Source organism: Lycium barbarum, chromosome 2, assembly GCF_019175385.1.
Source record: "Lycium barbarum isolate Lr01 chromosome 2, ASM1917538v2, whole genome shotgun sequence".
Lineage (NCBI taxonomy): Eukaryota > Viridiplantae > Streptophyta > Magnoliopsida > Solanales > Solanaceae > Lycium > Lycium barbarum.
In genome coordinates, this window is record NC_083338.1 from 129,990,916 (window position 1) to 130,008,849 (window position 17,934).

Sequence of the window (17,934 nt, forward strand, 5' to 3'; positions counted from 1 at the left end):
TGTTTCTCTTTGAAATTGTTGTCTTATCCAGCAATTGTTGTTCCCTTGTTGTTTGTTGTAGCTCCGAATTCTTGAATTTGACATGTATCAGTATGATATTTATCTACATGTATGATATTTATCTGCATATAAATTGTACCAACATAGAGTGCAATATGTTTCTCTTTAACTATGAGACCAAGCTTAAGATATTGTTTTGCAAAATAAATTACTTTAAGATTGTGAACTATGATTAATTAAAGAAGTGCAAATGCTGTTTTTAGATGAGTCTACACTAAGATTATTTGATTGTTAAATGTTAATGGCCTTTAAAAGCTATGGTGAACTACAACAGATTTATATTGCTTTTGTATGCTCTCCAAAATTTGAAGTGTAATTTGCGTTTTCTTGACTTTTAGGATCTTTAAGCAAAAGTCAAGATGATCACGAATTTCTTCAAGCCTCAAGCTCCTTCAAATACTATTCCTAGCTCTCCTTTGCCAAGTTCTCATTTGCCAAGTTCTTCGTCGCCTGTCAATCTTTTCAATGCATCGGATAATGACAAAGTGTTGGCTGATTTGGATCTTAAATCAGATCCTGCTGAAAGAAAACAAATGTCGAAATTTTCTCCTAATATACGTGACCGAGTGAGGAGATATTACATACTAAAGAAACCTTGCCAACCTGAAGAATTTGAATTTCCAAGTAGAGATATTGGAGGAGAATTGCGTCGTTTTAATCCCGATTGGTTTGACGATCCATATTCTCAATGGTTAGAATATAGTGTTAAAAAAGATGCAGCATTTTGCTTATTCTCAATGGTTGTGACTTGTTTAAAAATGAGCTTGGAGGATATGGAAGAAAAGTAAGTGATGCTTTCACAACGAAAGGTTTTCGAAATTGGAATAAAGGTATAGAAAGGCTTAAAAAGCATGTGGGAGAAGTGAATAGTGTTCATACTCGATGTTTCATGATGATGCTAGATTTGATGAATCAAGAACAATCTATTCTAACTTCATTTGACAAGCCTTTTGAGAAATTTAAAGGTGATTATCGGGTTCGCTTGAATGCTTCGGTTGATGTGATAAGGTATCTTTTAAAAGAAGGAATGCCTTTCCGGGGTCACAATTGTCACACCCCGACTTTACTAGGGTGTGATGGGCACCCGACCCCATATTCGGAGCCGAGCGAACCCGCTGACTCTTATTACATACTTAACCTTTTTAGATTCTTACATAAATAAGGAGTGTAAAACATAGTAAAGCTTTCAATTTTTTTTTTCTTCTCATCGTACTCAAGTCAAATATAATCTGTGATCATATGGACTTTATAACATAACATAAAATGACACATAGGCTGGTGGAGCTGTTCACAATACCGACATCCTATACCCACAACTCTGCCTGCAAAGTCTCTAACTTCGAACAAGGTGTCATAGTACATATACTTTGACTCGGCAGCACTCCAGTACAAGTGGAGCCTACCAACTCCGCTGGAACATCTTCTATGCTAACTTCGCATCGTCTGGGTGTACCTGCGTGGCATGAAACGCAGCCCCCGAAGAAGAGGGGTCAGTACGAGCAATGTACTGAGTATGTAAGGCAGGAATAGTAACATAGTAAGAAATGTGCGTATGAACAATAACTGCATGGAAACATAGAACATGTCATAGGATAAAAGAGTAACCTGTACATATGAGTGCCGCTGAGGGCGAATACCATGCATGCTCATCTGGTCATGTCATATCATATCTTATCATATCATATCATCTCATATCATATCATATCGTATCATATCATGTCATGTCATCATGTCGTGTCATATCACATCATGTCATACCATATCATGTTATATCATAGCACCGAACAATGTCGGCTCGCCCACATTGCGCCGAAATACATCGGCTCGCCCATATATCTCGCGTCCGGGATGATAAGCCAGCTGGCCAGGTGGCAATGAAACATGTTTCCCGTCCTATCCCCCATGTATCCCTTTCCCCCACCCCATGTACATATACATATCTTATATACATATGTCATGTAAGCATGCAGGAGAGCCCAAAGAAAATCATGTATCCATCGGAGTGACGTAAGGTCGGTGACCTCCGATTACATTATGGAATAATCGTGATCGCTTTGTCTCACCTTGAAGGAATGAGTATTTTATGGCGAGATTACCAACGGAGAATACCGTTGAAAGAAACATAGAAGGAAGTCATGGATGTCATAGAAGTCAATTCATCTGCTTTGGAATCTTTAGAAGATAGTGTCATAACCAAGAAATAGGATTAAAGATCGAGAACTAGTTTGATACTTTCATACTCATATTGAATCCTTAGCTCAAGACTCTTAGTCATGGAATCATTCTTGTCATACTTGTCATAGGCATATTCTCTTTCTTAACATTATCGTTGTCATTATCATCATAGAAATATTCTCATTAGAATAGTTACAACACTTATCGTTGGAAAAATCCGGGAACAATGGGCCCACCTCGGGTCAAATGAGGCGGCGTACACAATTTACGTATGTTACATTTCATGACGTCACTTGTGAGAGTTTTAAAGTAGTCGGGGTGTGACAACAATGAGTGTGTAACTTCTACAAGAAGGGGTCATTTTCTAGATCTCTTAAAGTGGTATGCCGATAAGAAGGAAGATGTGAAAAATGTGGTACTAGAAGAAGCTCCAAAAAATAACACCACGACTTCTCCCGATATCCAAAAAGACATTGTGAATTCTTGTGCAAAAGAATCAGTGAATGCAATTATTGAAGACTTGAACGGAGATTACTTTGGGATATTGGTTGATGAGTCTAAGGATGTTTCTCATAAGGAACAAATGGCTCTTGTCTTGAGATATGTAAACAAGGAGGGTAAAGTTATTGAGCGTTTTCTTGGTCTTGTTCATGTGAAAGATACATCTGCAAAGTCATTGAAATAAGCGATCTATTCTTTGATTTTAGACCATTCTTTGAGTCGATCTCAAATACGGGGACAAGGTTATGATGGAGCTAGTAACATTCAAGGAGAAATTAATGGTCTTAAAACTCTGATTCTGAAAGATAATTCTTCGGCATATTGCGTACATTGCTTTGCTCATCAATTGCAATTGACTCTTGTAGCCGTTGCAAAAAAACATCATGATGTGAATAATTTTTTTGACATTCTTGCCAATGTTTTAAATATCGTTGGAGGTTCTTTTAAGCGTAGGGAGATGCTTCGAGATGATCAAGCTGAAAAATTAGAGGAATTACTAGTGCTCGGTGAAGTTCATACGGGAAGTGGATTAAATCAAGAACTTGGACTTCAAAGGCCTGGTGATACCCGTTGGGGATCTCATTTTAAGACGGTACGTAACTTCATTTCCTTATTCTCATCAATTTTGCATGTACTTGGAGTTCTTGCAAATGAGGGTGCAAATTATCATGAGAAAGCAATGGCAAAAAGTCTAGTGGAAGACATTAGATCTTATGAGTTTATCTACATGTTGCATTTGGTGTTGAAAATTTTGGCGATTACATATGATTTGAATATGGCTTTGCAATGAAAATATCAAGATATTGTTAGTGCTATGAAGCTTGTTGATTTCACAAAAAGAAAATTGTAATCAATGAGGGAATCTGAATGGAATTCTTTGGTAGAAGACGTCTCCTTATTTTGTGAAAAGAATGGTATTATGATCCCTGAAATGAATGAGAAGTATGGTCTTGGAAAGTCGAAGCGTAAAAGCTAAAGTGTTATTGTAACAGCCCAGGCCACCGCATGTAGAAATTGTCCGCTTTGGAGCCTCAGCCCTTCATGGTTTTAAAACGCGTCTACAAGGGAGAGGTATCCAAGCACTTATAAAGCACTCTTCGTTCTCCTCCCCAACCGATGTGGGATTCGCCTAAGGCAAGCCTTACACTCACCCCCCCTTGGGACTCAGCGTCCTCGATGAGGTTTGCTCCACCACCGGGTTTGCCCCACCACCGGCTCTGATACCAACTGTAACAGCCCAGGCCACCGCATGTAGAAATTGTCCGCTTTGGAGCCTCAGCCCTTCACGGTTTTAAAACGCGTCTACAAGGAAGAGGTATCCAAGCACTTATAAAGCACTCTTCGTTCTCCTCCCCAACCGATGTGGGATTCGCCTAAACCGATGTGTGTGCAGGTGTGGTTAACAGTGACCAGGTAGCCGATACTTGATTCATTCCAACTTCGTTCAGTCCAGTTCAGTCGAGGTGAGCCACCGTTAGATCATGGCGGCCTCTTCTTCTTTAGTTGACTTAGTAGTATTCCGAGCTACGTCTCGTACTTTTATATTCAGACTAGTAGTTCCATGACTTAGACATTTTATGGGGTTTATGGGCAAGACTCAGTATTTGTATGTCGCTTCCTCACTTTTCTTTATATTATGAGACTTTGCGTATTATCCGTTTTATTCGTTAATTTTTGCATGATTAGCTTAGAGGGTTCGCCTTATGGGTAGAAGCTCGTCAGGTGCCCTGTCGCGGCCTGAGTGTCAGATTTGGGTCGTGACAAACTTGGTATCAGAGCTTAGGCTTTAGAGTCCTGTGAGTCATGGAACAATGTCCTAGTAGAGTTTTGTTTATGGATTTGTTGTCGACCATATCTATAAACAAGAGGCTGCAGGGGCATTTTAGGAAATTTCCCTTCTTTCTTTGATTCATCTTTCGTGCTATGGAGATTGAAGTAGGGATGGTAACATTCTTTATTCTCCCTTCGTAAGCGACATTTGGGAACATGTTCCTTGGATTGCGAACCAGCAATATAGGATGCCACACAGAAGTGGTAAAGAAGTCTCAAGAGATAAGTGACAGGTTTAAAGGACATGCCTAAATATATATAAAGAACAACCGGAGACATAGTATTAGCTGCCAAGGCTGGAAGAAGTTATGAATGAGTTAATATAAAGTCTTTGGAGACTCAAAAGATTTAAGTTGAGTTCATGAGATAACACCTTAGTATGTCCCTTGAAGTGGGAGCAGAGGTACATTTTTAGTTAAGCGACAACTTTGTCTATACAGTCAATAGCACATTAAAAAAAAAGGTATGTGAAAAGCAAGAATTTTGGTTCATCCAAGTTATACTTGAGAAAAATATCAGCATACCACTCTTTACAACTATATATACATTGATCACCAGTCTCAGTATAGCGTGTCATAATTGTCATCTCAGTTTTGTTATCCTTTATAGTTAGTAGAGAGTTGAAGTGCGAGATTCAACATAACAGAGAGTACCTTCATTTATATCTAGTAAGACGTTGAGAATGAGACTAAGCGCACCAGGGCATGATTCCATCACAGCTTGAGTAAAACCTGAAGTATAACTACTACTGCACATTTTTTGTAAAGAGACAAGTTCAGAGAATGTTTGATACATTTAAAGGTAGGTGATATGACCGTTAGCGATCATGGATTCCAATTCCTATAATCGATTCGATATGTGTACGCTTCGTATAGCATGAGTTTGAGGAAAACAATCAAGATGTTGATAGTTTCCATATTTCTCATGAAAAGAGATGGAACTTGAGTTCTATATGAGTTAATATAGTTTCAGCCCTAAGTGGGGAAGTGTATTATGGTAGATCTTATGTGGTTTGTTATGTTGACTAGAAAGTCAAGTTTAGCATGGAGCAATGGGTTTAATCAAATTAGAACTTTATATGGAAGTGAGTTCACGGTTGCCTAGGGGCAAGGTTGGTCATTTATGACATGTTGAGTAAGATCGAGAAGAATGGGTTCGACGTATATAATTGTGTCAGCTTGAACACTAAAGTAGAGTGTTGACTCTCGAGACAGTCTCACAGGTTGCAAGTTTCCAAAGGGGATACTTCGGGGGTTATGAGAATCTGTCTAAGGAGGTAATAAAAGTCTAAGGTGATGTGTCGCCAGATCAACGTGCTCTTACACTGACATATATGTCATTTTCATGAGTTGGAAGTGTTGGTGGATCAAATACGTGGGTTACCGACAAAAGTCTATTAGATCTAATAATTCACTATGGGGTGTAATTTGACTCTCTGAGATCTACTTGGAGTCTGTCGTAACTACCAAGAAATAAAGAGAGTTGGAGGTTTTGGAGATAGTTTTCCAAGATCTGTTGAGGTCATGATAAGGGCTTTGGAGTCTATGATATAAACAACATATGGCCAGTCATTGTGGATTCTAAGAACCAAGGGTTCGAGCCAGCATTGATACTCATATTGTAGCAACGAGCATTTGAGAGCAGTTTTACAGATACCGGGAGTACCTATGTGTTGAGTTCTTAGTAAGCAAGTTCTAGGTTTATACCATAGAATAATAGTATGAGTTCAGTTTAGATATAGGATTTAGATTAGATATAGGATTTAGATGGATCCTAAAGTGATTGGCACAGTTCAGTACCAGATAGAAACACTACCACCGTGGGGGTACACAACATTCTGTATCTAGCCAAATATGATGATCGTCATCTGAAGGCGTTGACTATGACATCATTTTCGACTCAGTTGACTTAGATAAGTATTCAGTTCTGAAGAACAGTTGGGTGTTAGTTAAGTTGTCGGATATTTGAGATAATTTTGACGATAACTTCAGTGCTGGCATTAGCTAAAGGTTCAGAGAGGTGGACATCTGTGGCAGAATTCAATAGTGGCAGCACAATAGTTGCATAGATATAGGACCTAAGAGGTTGTGCAGTTGCATTAGATACTCTCTCACATTGGATATTGCTGAGGGACAGCCCACCGTTCAGCCAGAACGATGGTATCAAGTGTTTTGGATACCGATGTGAGTTAATTGATGATATTTGGGGTCACCCGCTAATGAACGGTCTGAATAGGTTAATGGTGATACTTGGAAACTTTTTGAGGATGTCTAACTTTGACTTGGATAGTCATTAGAACTAAAAGTGGTTTAGCAAGAGTTTGCACGTAAGGATAGTGCGCATAAACCATGTCATTTGAGGATTTATATGTCTCTTTGTGCTGATATCATCCAACGCTAGAAATATTGCTTGCCTGATGTAGCCGACCGGTGGGATCGTTATAGATTGAAATTTCTCCTCAATGATCGTCATGGGCCGGCTTGCTAACATCTTTGGAAGTGATGAAACAAAGGCTTGCTTGAGACTAGCTTCTCACATAGTGGTCAAGAACTGCTCAAATTCCCAGACACTAATTTTATGACAAAGCAGCTCCAACAGTTTTTAGGTGTGATTAATTATGTTAGAGATTTTATCCCTAATGTCTCTACATACATGATTGTATTTTTTATATACACTTTCATCACTTAACTATAATTAAGTTAACATGTATTTCACTTTTATTGCTTAATTGACACATCAATGCAATTTGATGTCAACACCACATGTGAGTAAATTTTCTCGCACCTGGTCTAGGGTATCATGAACTATCAGTGTTGTCCACTAGTTAAGTAGCTGGAGCTCAAGGGGACGAAGCTAAAGAATTAGGAATTAGTGTAATCGATCTTGGATAAGGTGAGTTTTTTTTTTTTTAAAGAAAATGCCTTAATATGGCTCAGACTAGGATGATCTTATGTTTCAGAACTTTCTAATACTATAGAAGATGGATAAAGAGTAAGCACGGTCTAAATGTGAAAAATTGGAATTGTGATGGATATTAAAAGTTGAATTATGGGGGCAATAATATCTAATCTTGCATTTGTGTTCCGAAATATATTCTCAAATATAGGAATGAAGGGGGAGTCTGTGAGCGGGATGAACTATTATGTGTGTTTGTGCATTATGTCTCTGCTAATGCTTATACATTTTGCAATTGCAATGGAGGGCCCCCAGATGTGGGCAGTAGGATGGTAAAATGCTCTCGTATAGAATGGAATGCGCGACCCTTGATTCAACATTTTGAACACCCTTTGCCATTGATGGATGGAAAATAAAGGCATTTGTATCTAGCTATAATGTGAACCAAATAAGTGACTAGCTAGCCATGATAACCGTCCTAAAGGGGTCGTAAGTGATGTTGCAAAGGAAGATTGATCAAAATCAAAACTGTCACAAATCCATCCAACCTCAACAAATTTAATCTTCAGTAAATAAGATACAATGATGGAAAAATTAGTATCATCAATAGTACCAGTTGACTGAGAAGTTTAGAAAAGCGAGTGGAATCACTTTTTTAAACTAATTTGACCACGGGATTAGCTACTACATATCAGATTCAGAAACTAGATGGACAAAACAATCTGGAACTGTATAAGAAACTTTTTCATTTTCCATTTTTTTGAAATTGGAGTTATCAATAATTACCACGATTATGTAGGGGCACGGATAAAATGGCGATTAATTTACTAACTAGAAGCCTGGAACGTGAATGGGAAGAGGGAACTATGCAGGCACACCAGGCTGGGAACCAAGAGCAAGTAATGGAGACATGCATGTAGTCTTATTAGTGTGAAGAATAAATTGTCAAAATTAGGTATTATGGACTCTAGAAATGCTAAAAGCTTAACAACAAGTGAAGGAGCACCACGGTGTAATCTGGCTACTACATGGTTATGCAATAAGGGGAAGTTCAATGAATAAAGTAAGTTGTTCAACAAGTACCGTGTGTTAATTAACAGCTTATAAGAGTGGTCATATACAAAAATTTATATGAGGAAATCCAAGACCTTGTTGGTCAAGCTAGTTCGATGCAACACTTGCTGTTTTAGCTTACAGTAGCAGCTACCTAAAGATTTTCCGATGGTTATATATACCTTATTTTAAATTTCTGCATAGGATGAATGGTACAGAGTCTCCTAGAACTCTGTAGTACATGTTATTATAAAGTATAAATGTTTGGTGTTGTCTTCAACTGATTCGAGACACGTATAAAAATGACATTAGTCCTAATTACAGGGGAAATTCTGTCGAAATTTCGATAGACCTAAAAGACTTGTTAAAATGGTTAAAGTTTGCCAATGCATCCCTCTTTGACCACGGGTAGAACTTTTCTTACGTTCGAGGACGAACGTTATTTTAAGGGAGGGAGAATGTAATAACCCGATATTTTTTAGTGTTTAGAATTACTTTTGTATTTATAGTTTATATAATTTTAACTGGTTACATATCGAAGTGGGTAGTGATTATATTCATATAATATGTAAGTTTATTATAGGGATTTAATACTGGTATATATGTGATCTACCTGTGAATAACTAGTGGTTGGTGGGTTAGATTTAATGATCAGATAACTAAATAATGTTTTAAGAAAATAGTAAAGAGTGCATAGAATTTTACATTAGTTTAATGGGTTAATAAGTGGGCCAAAACCCATCCTATATGGCTGACTAGTGGAGAGCCTAAAAGAAGGAAAATAAGGAACGTGAAGTTGGTTCCTTTATTTTAGTTTGGAGAAACAAAAGCATTACGGCACCGGCACTATTGGAAACCAAAACACTGCTATTTCAATTCCATCCATTTATGATTGCGTGAGAGTTTTCTTGGAAAGAAAGGGTCATTTGGTTTGGCCAGGGAATCAACAAAGAGATTAAGAGAAAACTTTCACATAGGCTTACAATTCTTGGGCGACAGCAAGTGTACGATTAAGGTGAATTCTTTAGTCTTTGGTTTAAGTATCATTCTTTCCATGCAAACAGTTATGTATGAGCTATATATAAAATATTGAGTTGAATGGCAATTTATGAGATATGTTTTTAATCTTTAACTTCAAGAACCGGAGTATAGAATGTTGAGATTTAGTTCTAAACTTAAAGTTATAGGATTAGTTTTCCTAGACTAATTTGGACCCGTCATTTATGTTATTGAATAGATTGAGGCTATTGGAGATCGTTTGAAGAGAATTTGGCGTTTCAAGAGAGGTTTGCATTTCGGTTATAAGGCAAGTGAGGCTTAAACTCTTAGTTTACTTGCTTTTCATAATAAGCATATGGTTTGTGTTGTATGTATGCATTTAAACCGTTTAGTTCGTGTGAGTGGGCAAGCATGATCTAAATTGGATAATTTCCAAGTTTCTAAAGTAATGACCGTATGAGTCCTTTAGCGTAAATTCGCTTAAATAGATACTATTTATATAAATGTAAAGTTTAGAAGTGGTATTGATCGGATGTATGTTCCACGTATCGTATCTTCAGAGGGGCACACTTCCATAGGTCCCATTGATGTTCAGTGAGAGATAAATGCTAGAATCTTAAGTGACCCGGGTAAGATGGGGGTAAATAATGCCCTCTCCGGAAGACGGGGTAAGACATAGACAAATACGTACTATGTCCCGTGAGCATAAATTCAGATTCAGTGTAGTGTATCTATTGCTCGTTCGGGTAAGATGGGGGTAAATAATGCCCTCTCCGGAAAACGGGGTAAGACATAGATAAATACGTACTATGTTCCGTGAGCATAGATTAAGATTTAGAGTATTTCATGTTTTGCTTGTTTATGCTTCATGATTTCAGCTTTAGCTTCAGTGTTTGTATATATTTAATATACTTGTACTGCGTAATTGCTTTTATGCATTATCAGGGATTTCAAAGACTTGTCTTTGGGGTAAGCTTAGAGTGTCGATGATCTTGCTGGGTCTTTTAGACTCACGCTTGTTGATGTTGTATGTGTGCAGGTGTGGTTAACAGTGACCAGGTAGCCGATACTTGATTCATTCCAGCTTCGTTCAGTCCAGTTCAGTCGAGGTGAGCCACCATTAGATCATGGCGGCCTCTTCTTCTTTAGTTGACTTAGTAGTATTCCGAGCTACGTCTCGTACTTTTATATTCAGACTAGTAGTTCCATGACTTAGACATTTTATGGGGTTTATGGCAAGACTCAGTATTTGTATGTCGCTTCCGCACTTTTCTTTATATTATGAGACTTTGCGTATTATCCATTTTATTCGTTAATTTTCGCATGATTAGCTTAGAGGGTTCGCCTTTTGGGTAGAAGCTCGTCAGGTGCCCTGTCGCGGCCTGAGTGTCAGATTTGGGTCGTGACAATTATATATTCTCATCATTTGCGTGTGGAAGTTTTTTATGCTGTTATTGATTTGCAACTTTCAGAGCTTAACAATCGTTTTAGTGAAGTGAATACTGATCTACTTCTTGGCATGGCTAGTTTGAGTCCCGAGAATTCTTTTGCAAATTATGATAAAAACTGGATCATGAAGCTTGCTACTTATTATCCAAATGAGTTCGGTGCTTCCAAGCTTGATGATCTTAGTTTTGATCTTGACAATTATATTTACTATGTGAGAGAAGTGGACAAAGCTTTTTCAAATTTGAAAGGACTTGGAGATCTTTCGATGGCGTTGGTTAAATCAAATATGCACAAGACACGGGGACTTGTTTATTTGCTTGTGAAGTTAAGCTTGATATATTACCTGTGGCTACTGCAACAGTGGAAAGAGCTTTTTCCTCAATGAAGTTTATTAAAAATGACTTGCGAAGTAGAATTAGTGATGGATTTTTGAATGATTGTTTAGTTTGTTATATAGAGGATGAAGTATTTGAAAGTGTACCTAATGATGCGATCATTGATCGTTTTCAAAAGATGACAACTCGTCGAGTGCAATTGTAATGATAATGCTTATATTTATGTAGTGTATAAGTAGTTTGTCGCCTTTTTGAATATATTAAATACCGATACTTGTTCGTTAGTTTAATGGTTGTTATACATTAGCTTGAGGTCGTTGTCCTGTCTTATGATTCGAACCCCCAGACTTGAAATCCTGGCTCCGCCTCTGCTCGCGCTATGTCATTGCCACATCGTTGTCACGTCATTGCCATGTCAAAAATTACCAACTCTTCATTTTTTGTTTTTCTTTTATTATTCTTTCTCTTTCTTCTTCTTCTTCTTCTTCTTCTTCTTCTTCTTCTTCTTCTTCTTCTTCTTCTTCTTCTTCTTCTTCTTTCTCCTCATCCTCACCACACTTGTAGCAATCACCACCACGACCTCCACCACCACCATAACCACCGTCTCCTTAAATCAACCCAACTGAAAAATCCCATCTTTGTCAACTGAAAATATTAATCATATTTTCACATTAATTAATTCCTAATCAATTATTAAAATTCCTAAATCACATTTTTTCCAACATTAACTCCCACCCACCAACCTTTCTTCGAGTCTGGAACCAAAATGTCCTAAAAAAAAATCTTTTGAACCAAAATATCCCAACAAAAAAAAAAGGTTACAGAAGTACCTTTAGCGCAGTAAAACTTAACCGTGACAGAGCCGTTAAGTGCTTTAGCGCAGTATTTTACTGCGCTAAACAATATTTTCTCTCCCCTATAGCGCAGTAAAATGCTGCGCTATATCACCCAACATAAAAACCCATCAGGTTCCACCACTGGTCCCTCCAGTGGCAAAAACAATTTTCAAAAATCGCCATTGGAGGCGATTTCAAGGTGGTCCCCACATCAAAATACGTCGTTTTCTATTAATTTTCATCGGCAAAGTTTAGATTCTCGGTATATTCAAGTCAAGGAGCAAGATTCTAAGCTTGAATTGTGGGAAAAAGCGGCGTACAACTCGATTAACACAACTCTACAAAAAATCTTCGATTAAGGTTTTTTACTATGAACTTTTGTTATTAATTTGTTATATACATTATATTGCACGCATGTTTAACATTTAATCGTCGTTAATTTCCAAAAAAAAAAAAGAGTCAAATTTCATTTTTTTTTGGTTTGATAGGCTGGGCAGTGGCTTTTGCCACTATTCCCCCCCCCCCCCCCCCCCCTTTTTTTGGCAAATTCATTAATTGTTAAATGTGTATGAATTGTTAATTTGTTAAATGTTTATGAATTGTTAAATTGTTATATGTTTATGAGTTGTTAATTTGTTAATTGTTTATGAATTGTTAATTATTTATGAATTATTAATTGTTAATGGATTATTATTTTGAAAATTGATTATTTGTTAAATATTGATTATGAATTAATTAGTTGTTAAATATTGGTTATGAAGTGAAAGAAGTTGATTGGTAATGAATTATTATTTTGTTAACACTTTGTTTGGATGATTGTTATGTATTGTTTCATAATGTATCGTATTGTGTTGTACTGTATAGGACCAATCAGTCGTTACATAAAATAGGACCTTTCGTCGTTAAATAACGATGGATTTAACGATACGATACAATAAAATTAAAGTAACAATCAAAGCAAACATTGTATTTAAACTAACAACACAATATAATACAATAGGTAACAACCATCCAAACTGTTATAGCCCGTATTTTGTACGTTCGGATGTTTCGAGGTGGTCGTGGTAAGTTAAGGGCAAGACCATTTTCCAAAATTGTTTTAATGTACAAGTTGGTTATGGATACTATTAGTATGGAAATATTGAGAAAGGCTAAGGGTAAAAACGGAAATTCACAAAGTGGTTCATGGTAATATTATGGAAGGCTAGGGGCAAAATGGGAATTTCACAAAATATTCAAGAAAGTTCTTGAAGGAGCCACCCATGGCCATGTGTCCATATTTTTATTTGTAGGACTTAATTATATATATAGATGGGTGATGGCCAAATATGAGATATATTCATCTTTTTAAATCAAGAAGTTTGGAGAAGCTTCAAGAAAGAAAGGGGGGGGGGGGGGGGGGGACCATTTTCGGCCATGGGCTATACACACATATATATAGATGAGTAATTACATAACAAGGTATATTATTCATCCTTCCAAATCAAGAAACTTCAAGAAAGAAAGAAAAGAAGAAGAAGAGAGGGCCATTCGGCCATAGCTCCAAAAATTGGGGTCATAGAAATTGATCAAGAAAAATTATTTTCTTCTAGTATTTCAACTAATTGGAAGGTCCTCATTAACATGAAGGAGTTGTTGGAGTAAGCCAAGCACTAATTTGGGTGATTTACAAACCCTAGCCAAGTAAGAAGACAAGTGGAGGAAGGTAAGGTTCAATCTTCTTTTATATATGTTATGGATGGTTTATGCATGTTGTTGTATGTATAAGTGGATGGAATTCATGAAATATATAGGTGTATGGTTGTGGCCGTGTGAGTGGTTGTTTGTGTAGAAGTGATGAATTAATTTTATTTAGTAGTTTGATTGTTGTGTTGTGGATTCCATGATATAAAATGAAGGCTTGGTGGCTTGAAATGAATTTGAAATCGTTTGTGCATTATTGAAGAAGTTAGTGTGACATTAGTGTGGTTTCTTATATTTGTAAGAATAAATTTGTTAATGTATGGGTTATTGACATAATTCATGAATTTGGAAATGAGACATGTGTTGGAAGATTGTAAGTTGGGTTGTTGTGGTTGAATTTGAAAGAAGGAAATAGGTTGTTATTGTTCTTGTTGAATTTGGAAGGTGTCGGGTAAAGTAGTATGTTGATTGAGTCGTTTTGAATGTTATGTGAATTGAATTGAATATAAATGAAATGTCGTTGAATGGTATGACAAAGGTTGTTAATGTTAGAGTGCGTCTTGAATTGATTGTTGATGTTGTTGGCACGATTGTTGATATTGTTGTTGATAGTTTGGCCGAGTTGAATTCTCGGATTGTTGATTAATGATTTGGGCTGAGTTAGATTCTCGGGGATGGTGTATTTACAGGGGAAATGCTGCCGAAATTTCGGCAGATCATAAGTGAATTTATTTGAAAGACTAAGACAAGTGTGCGTGACGATGAATCTAATGATTATGTAAATCTTCTTGAATGTAGACTAGCGATAACGAGCTTGGACAATTAAGCGTAGCTAATAGGGCATGAAACAGGTATGTTAAGGCTCGTCCCTTTTCTTTCAAGGCATGATCCCGATGTTTTGATTTCATAATTGTTTCCATATCTTTCTTGTTTTTGAAAGTTAGATGTCTATGATTCTAAGGCATGATTACTTTCCCGATAACCCGTCAATGTTTTCCAAAATGTCCGTATTTTTTCCAAAACAAAGGTTTATGGTATTGTAAGCTTTTATGACAATAACGATGGATATGTTTTACAACGACATTGATGATATCAAGGATAAGAGTATTTCTATGATGACTATGATAAGAATGATTTTCCAAAAATAGCCTCTGAAACGTTCGTAGGAGGTTCTGTACTTCAAACGCTCCTAACTTCCTTATACTAAGTCGGATTGACCCGAAACTTGTTTCCGAGCCTTCATGTGTCGATTTATGTACGTACCCATCGAGTCAAAAGAATTTGTTCTATGTGCATATGTATATGAAACGACGCCCTATGAGATTTGTGATCTTATTACATGTTCTCTTAACGCTGTGATTCGTTGCTAGTCTCACCTTATAATTATCGTTCCTTCAAGGTGAGACAAAGCGACCATGGTTATTCCATAATGTAATCGGAGGTTACCGACCTTACGTCACTCCGATAGAGTTGTAGCTTTCACTTGGGCTCTCATGCATGCTTTATAATTATGTATGTATTTTAATAACACCGTGCCTACATGGCCGGGCAGTATAACACCGCGCCGTCCAATAGGCGGCCGGGCAGACACACCACTGCAGTGGGCAGTTTATGATTACCCATGACGTGGGAGGCCTGGACGCGGGCTAATGATGATCACACCGTGCCTAAATGGCCGGGCAGCATTACACCGTACCTATATGGTCGGGCAGTTTACTTGTAAATATTTATATGTTATTTTTCAAAAGGAAGCTAGCATGCATGGCATCCGCCCTAAGAGGCACTCAGATGTACAGGTTACTATTTTATCTCATGATATGCTCTATGTTTCCATTCTGTTATTAGTCATATTTATATCCCTTACTATGTTACTATTTATGCATTACATACTCAGTACATTGCTCGTACTGACCCCCTTTTCTTCGGGGGCTGCGTTTCATGCCGCGCAGGTACACCCAGATGAATAGAAGCTATTATAGAAGATGGTTCAGCGGAGTTGGCAAGCTCCATTTGCTCTGGAGTGTTGCCGGGTCAGAGTACTACGCTATGAAGTCTGGTTCGAAGTTAGAGACTTTGCAGACAGAGTCGGGGTATAGTATGTCAGTCTTGTAAGCGGCTTCACCAGCCGATGTGTCTTTATTTATTATGTCACAGATTCCACATGGTCACAGATTTTGTTTGATTTGAGAACAACGAAAAAGAATATTTCTGGAAGTTCCTAATATGCATTCCATTTTATTTAAGATAGAAGTCTAAAGAGATTAAGTATGTAATAAGAATCAGCGGGTAAGGTTGGGGTGTGACACAAACAAGTTGTAAATGATTATGAATTGTTGATCTATATTATTTTAAAAGCATGAATATATATGTTCAATAAAAAAAGATTATCTAAAAAAGAATAGTTAAAGTTCTTCTTTTCATAAATACATAAGTTAATGATAAAATGTAAAGTTTGTAGGAAAATATGTGGTCGACGAAGATACTCTTTTAGTCTAATTTTATCATAGTTGTGTTGGCTATTTGGTCAACTAAAAATATATCACATATTCAAAATAGAGTTCTAAACAAATATTACCGCTGAATTTCGATTCCCAAACTAATTAACTTAAAAATCTTTGCTATCACATAATTCAAAACTAATTAACTTAAAAGTCTTTGCCATCACATATGTATCCTTACTATCACATATTAAATTTACCGCACATTTAATATGACGAAAGTTATGTTGAAAATAATTATTTTTATTCCAATATTTGGTTGGAGAGTGAAAATAATTTTTGGAAAAGACTATCTAATAAAGATTCATACATTCAAAATAAATATTGTATACAAGATAATAAGTAGATTTTTTTTTTCCAAGTTGCTTATCAATAGAATATAAATAATATTATAAAAATCGACAAGAAATATTCGTGCAACGCACATACATAGAGACTACATACCCCCAAAATATAGTAATCTCCTATTATGTTAATTATGCCATTGTTATTTTATTTATTTGTGAAATTGTTTATCCCATATTAATTATTCCCAAGATATAATACTACATAATGCACATATTCCCTACAGATTATTAATTAGTTAATATAATTTATCTTTCATTTCAAGAATAATGACTAATTTAGTTTGTATAGACCGAACTTTTTCATGGATCCGAATGTTCCCCCTGGTCCCGATAATCACCCAGGGCCCGCTGTTCACTCGGGGCCCGCTGATAGATCAGTATTGTCTTTGCAAGGCAATCATAGGTCAGAGTTATTATGGGCTGGTACTAGAGGGATATCGACTAGGCTCCATCCCCGTAGGCTGCAGAGAGCGTGGACTCTTTTACGTGAGCACCCCCACACCCTCGCATCTTAGAGATATTGTTTCGGGGCAGCATCTATCGTTGCGTGTCCGTTGGTCAGGTATAACATGATTGGGCGCTCATTATTGCCATGGTTGAGCAGTGGAGGCCGGAGACACATACCTTCTATCTTCGCACTGGTGAGACCACGATTACACTTCAGGATGTGGAGGTCCTCTTTGGATTGCGGGTAGATGGAGAGCCACTATACACTCGGTACGAGCCTCCTACTGGTCGGACATGGGTGACAGAGTTGACTAGGCTCACCCACTACGTGCTTGATGCCGCGGCCCAGATATCGGGACAAAGTTGGGTTCAGCTTAGTGCACTCTGCACTTATTTAGAGGGTCTGGATCCGGTTGTGGACGGCACCCAGTAGGACGATATTGATTGTCATGCCCTTTTGTACCTGGTTATTATATTCGGGGGAATCTTGTTCCCGAACTCATCGGGTGTCTTTGTCAGTTTACGTTATTTGATTTTCTTGAGCATCTGGACTGCTTGGGAGACTACAGCTGGGGCGGTGCTGTTTTGGCATATCTTTACAGATGCCTATGCCGAGCATCTATTGGTGCTGTCAGAGATGTGTATGGATTTTTTGCTCTTCTGCAGGTAATATTTTAAGTGTGCGTTCCTTTAATGTAAACAAACCTCTTGAAACGACGACTAAAAAATCGTATTTTCTAATATCACTTATAGTTATGGGCGTGGGAGAGGATGCTGCCTTTTCAGCCCATACTTAGGCATCACCTCGAGATTGACATACCTTATG

The 17,934-nt window shown here is 37.3% G+C and overlaps 1 protein-coding gene and 1 long non-coding RNA gene across 2 annotated transcripts; both read left to right on the forward strand.

Moving 5' to 3' along the window:
* The first annotated feature begins 419 nt into the window (after positions 1-419).
* LOC132628904 (uncharacterized) lies at positions 420-3,526 on the forward strand. Its single transcript, XM_060344656.1, has 3 exons — positions 420-844; positions 2,590-2,852; positions 2,943-3,526. Exons 1-3 carry the CDS (start codon positions 420-422, stop codon positions 3,524-3,526), a joined length of 1,272 nt encoding a protein of 423 aa, XP_060200639.1.
* Positions 3,527-13,593: 10,067 nt separating this feature from the next.
* Positions 13,594-16,146, forward strand: LOC132622288 (uncharacterized). The gene is made up of 3 exons (XR_009575858.1): positions 13,594-13,838; positions 14,615-14,667; positions 15,766-16,146. It is a non-coding gene; the product is annotated as an uncharacterized LOC132622288 (long non-coding RNA).
* Positions 16,147-17,934: the final 1,788 nt, after the last annotated feature.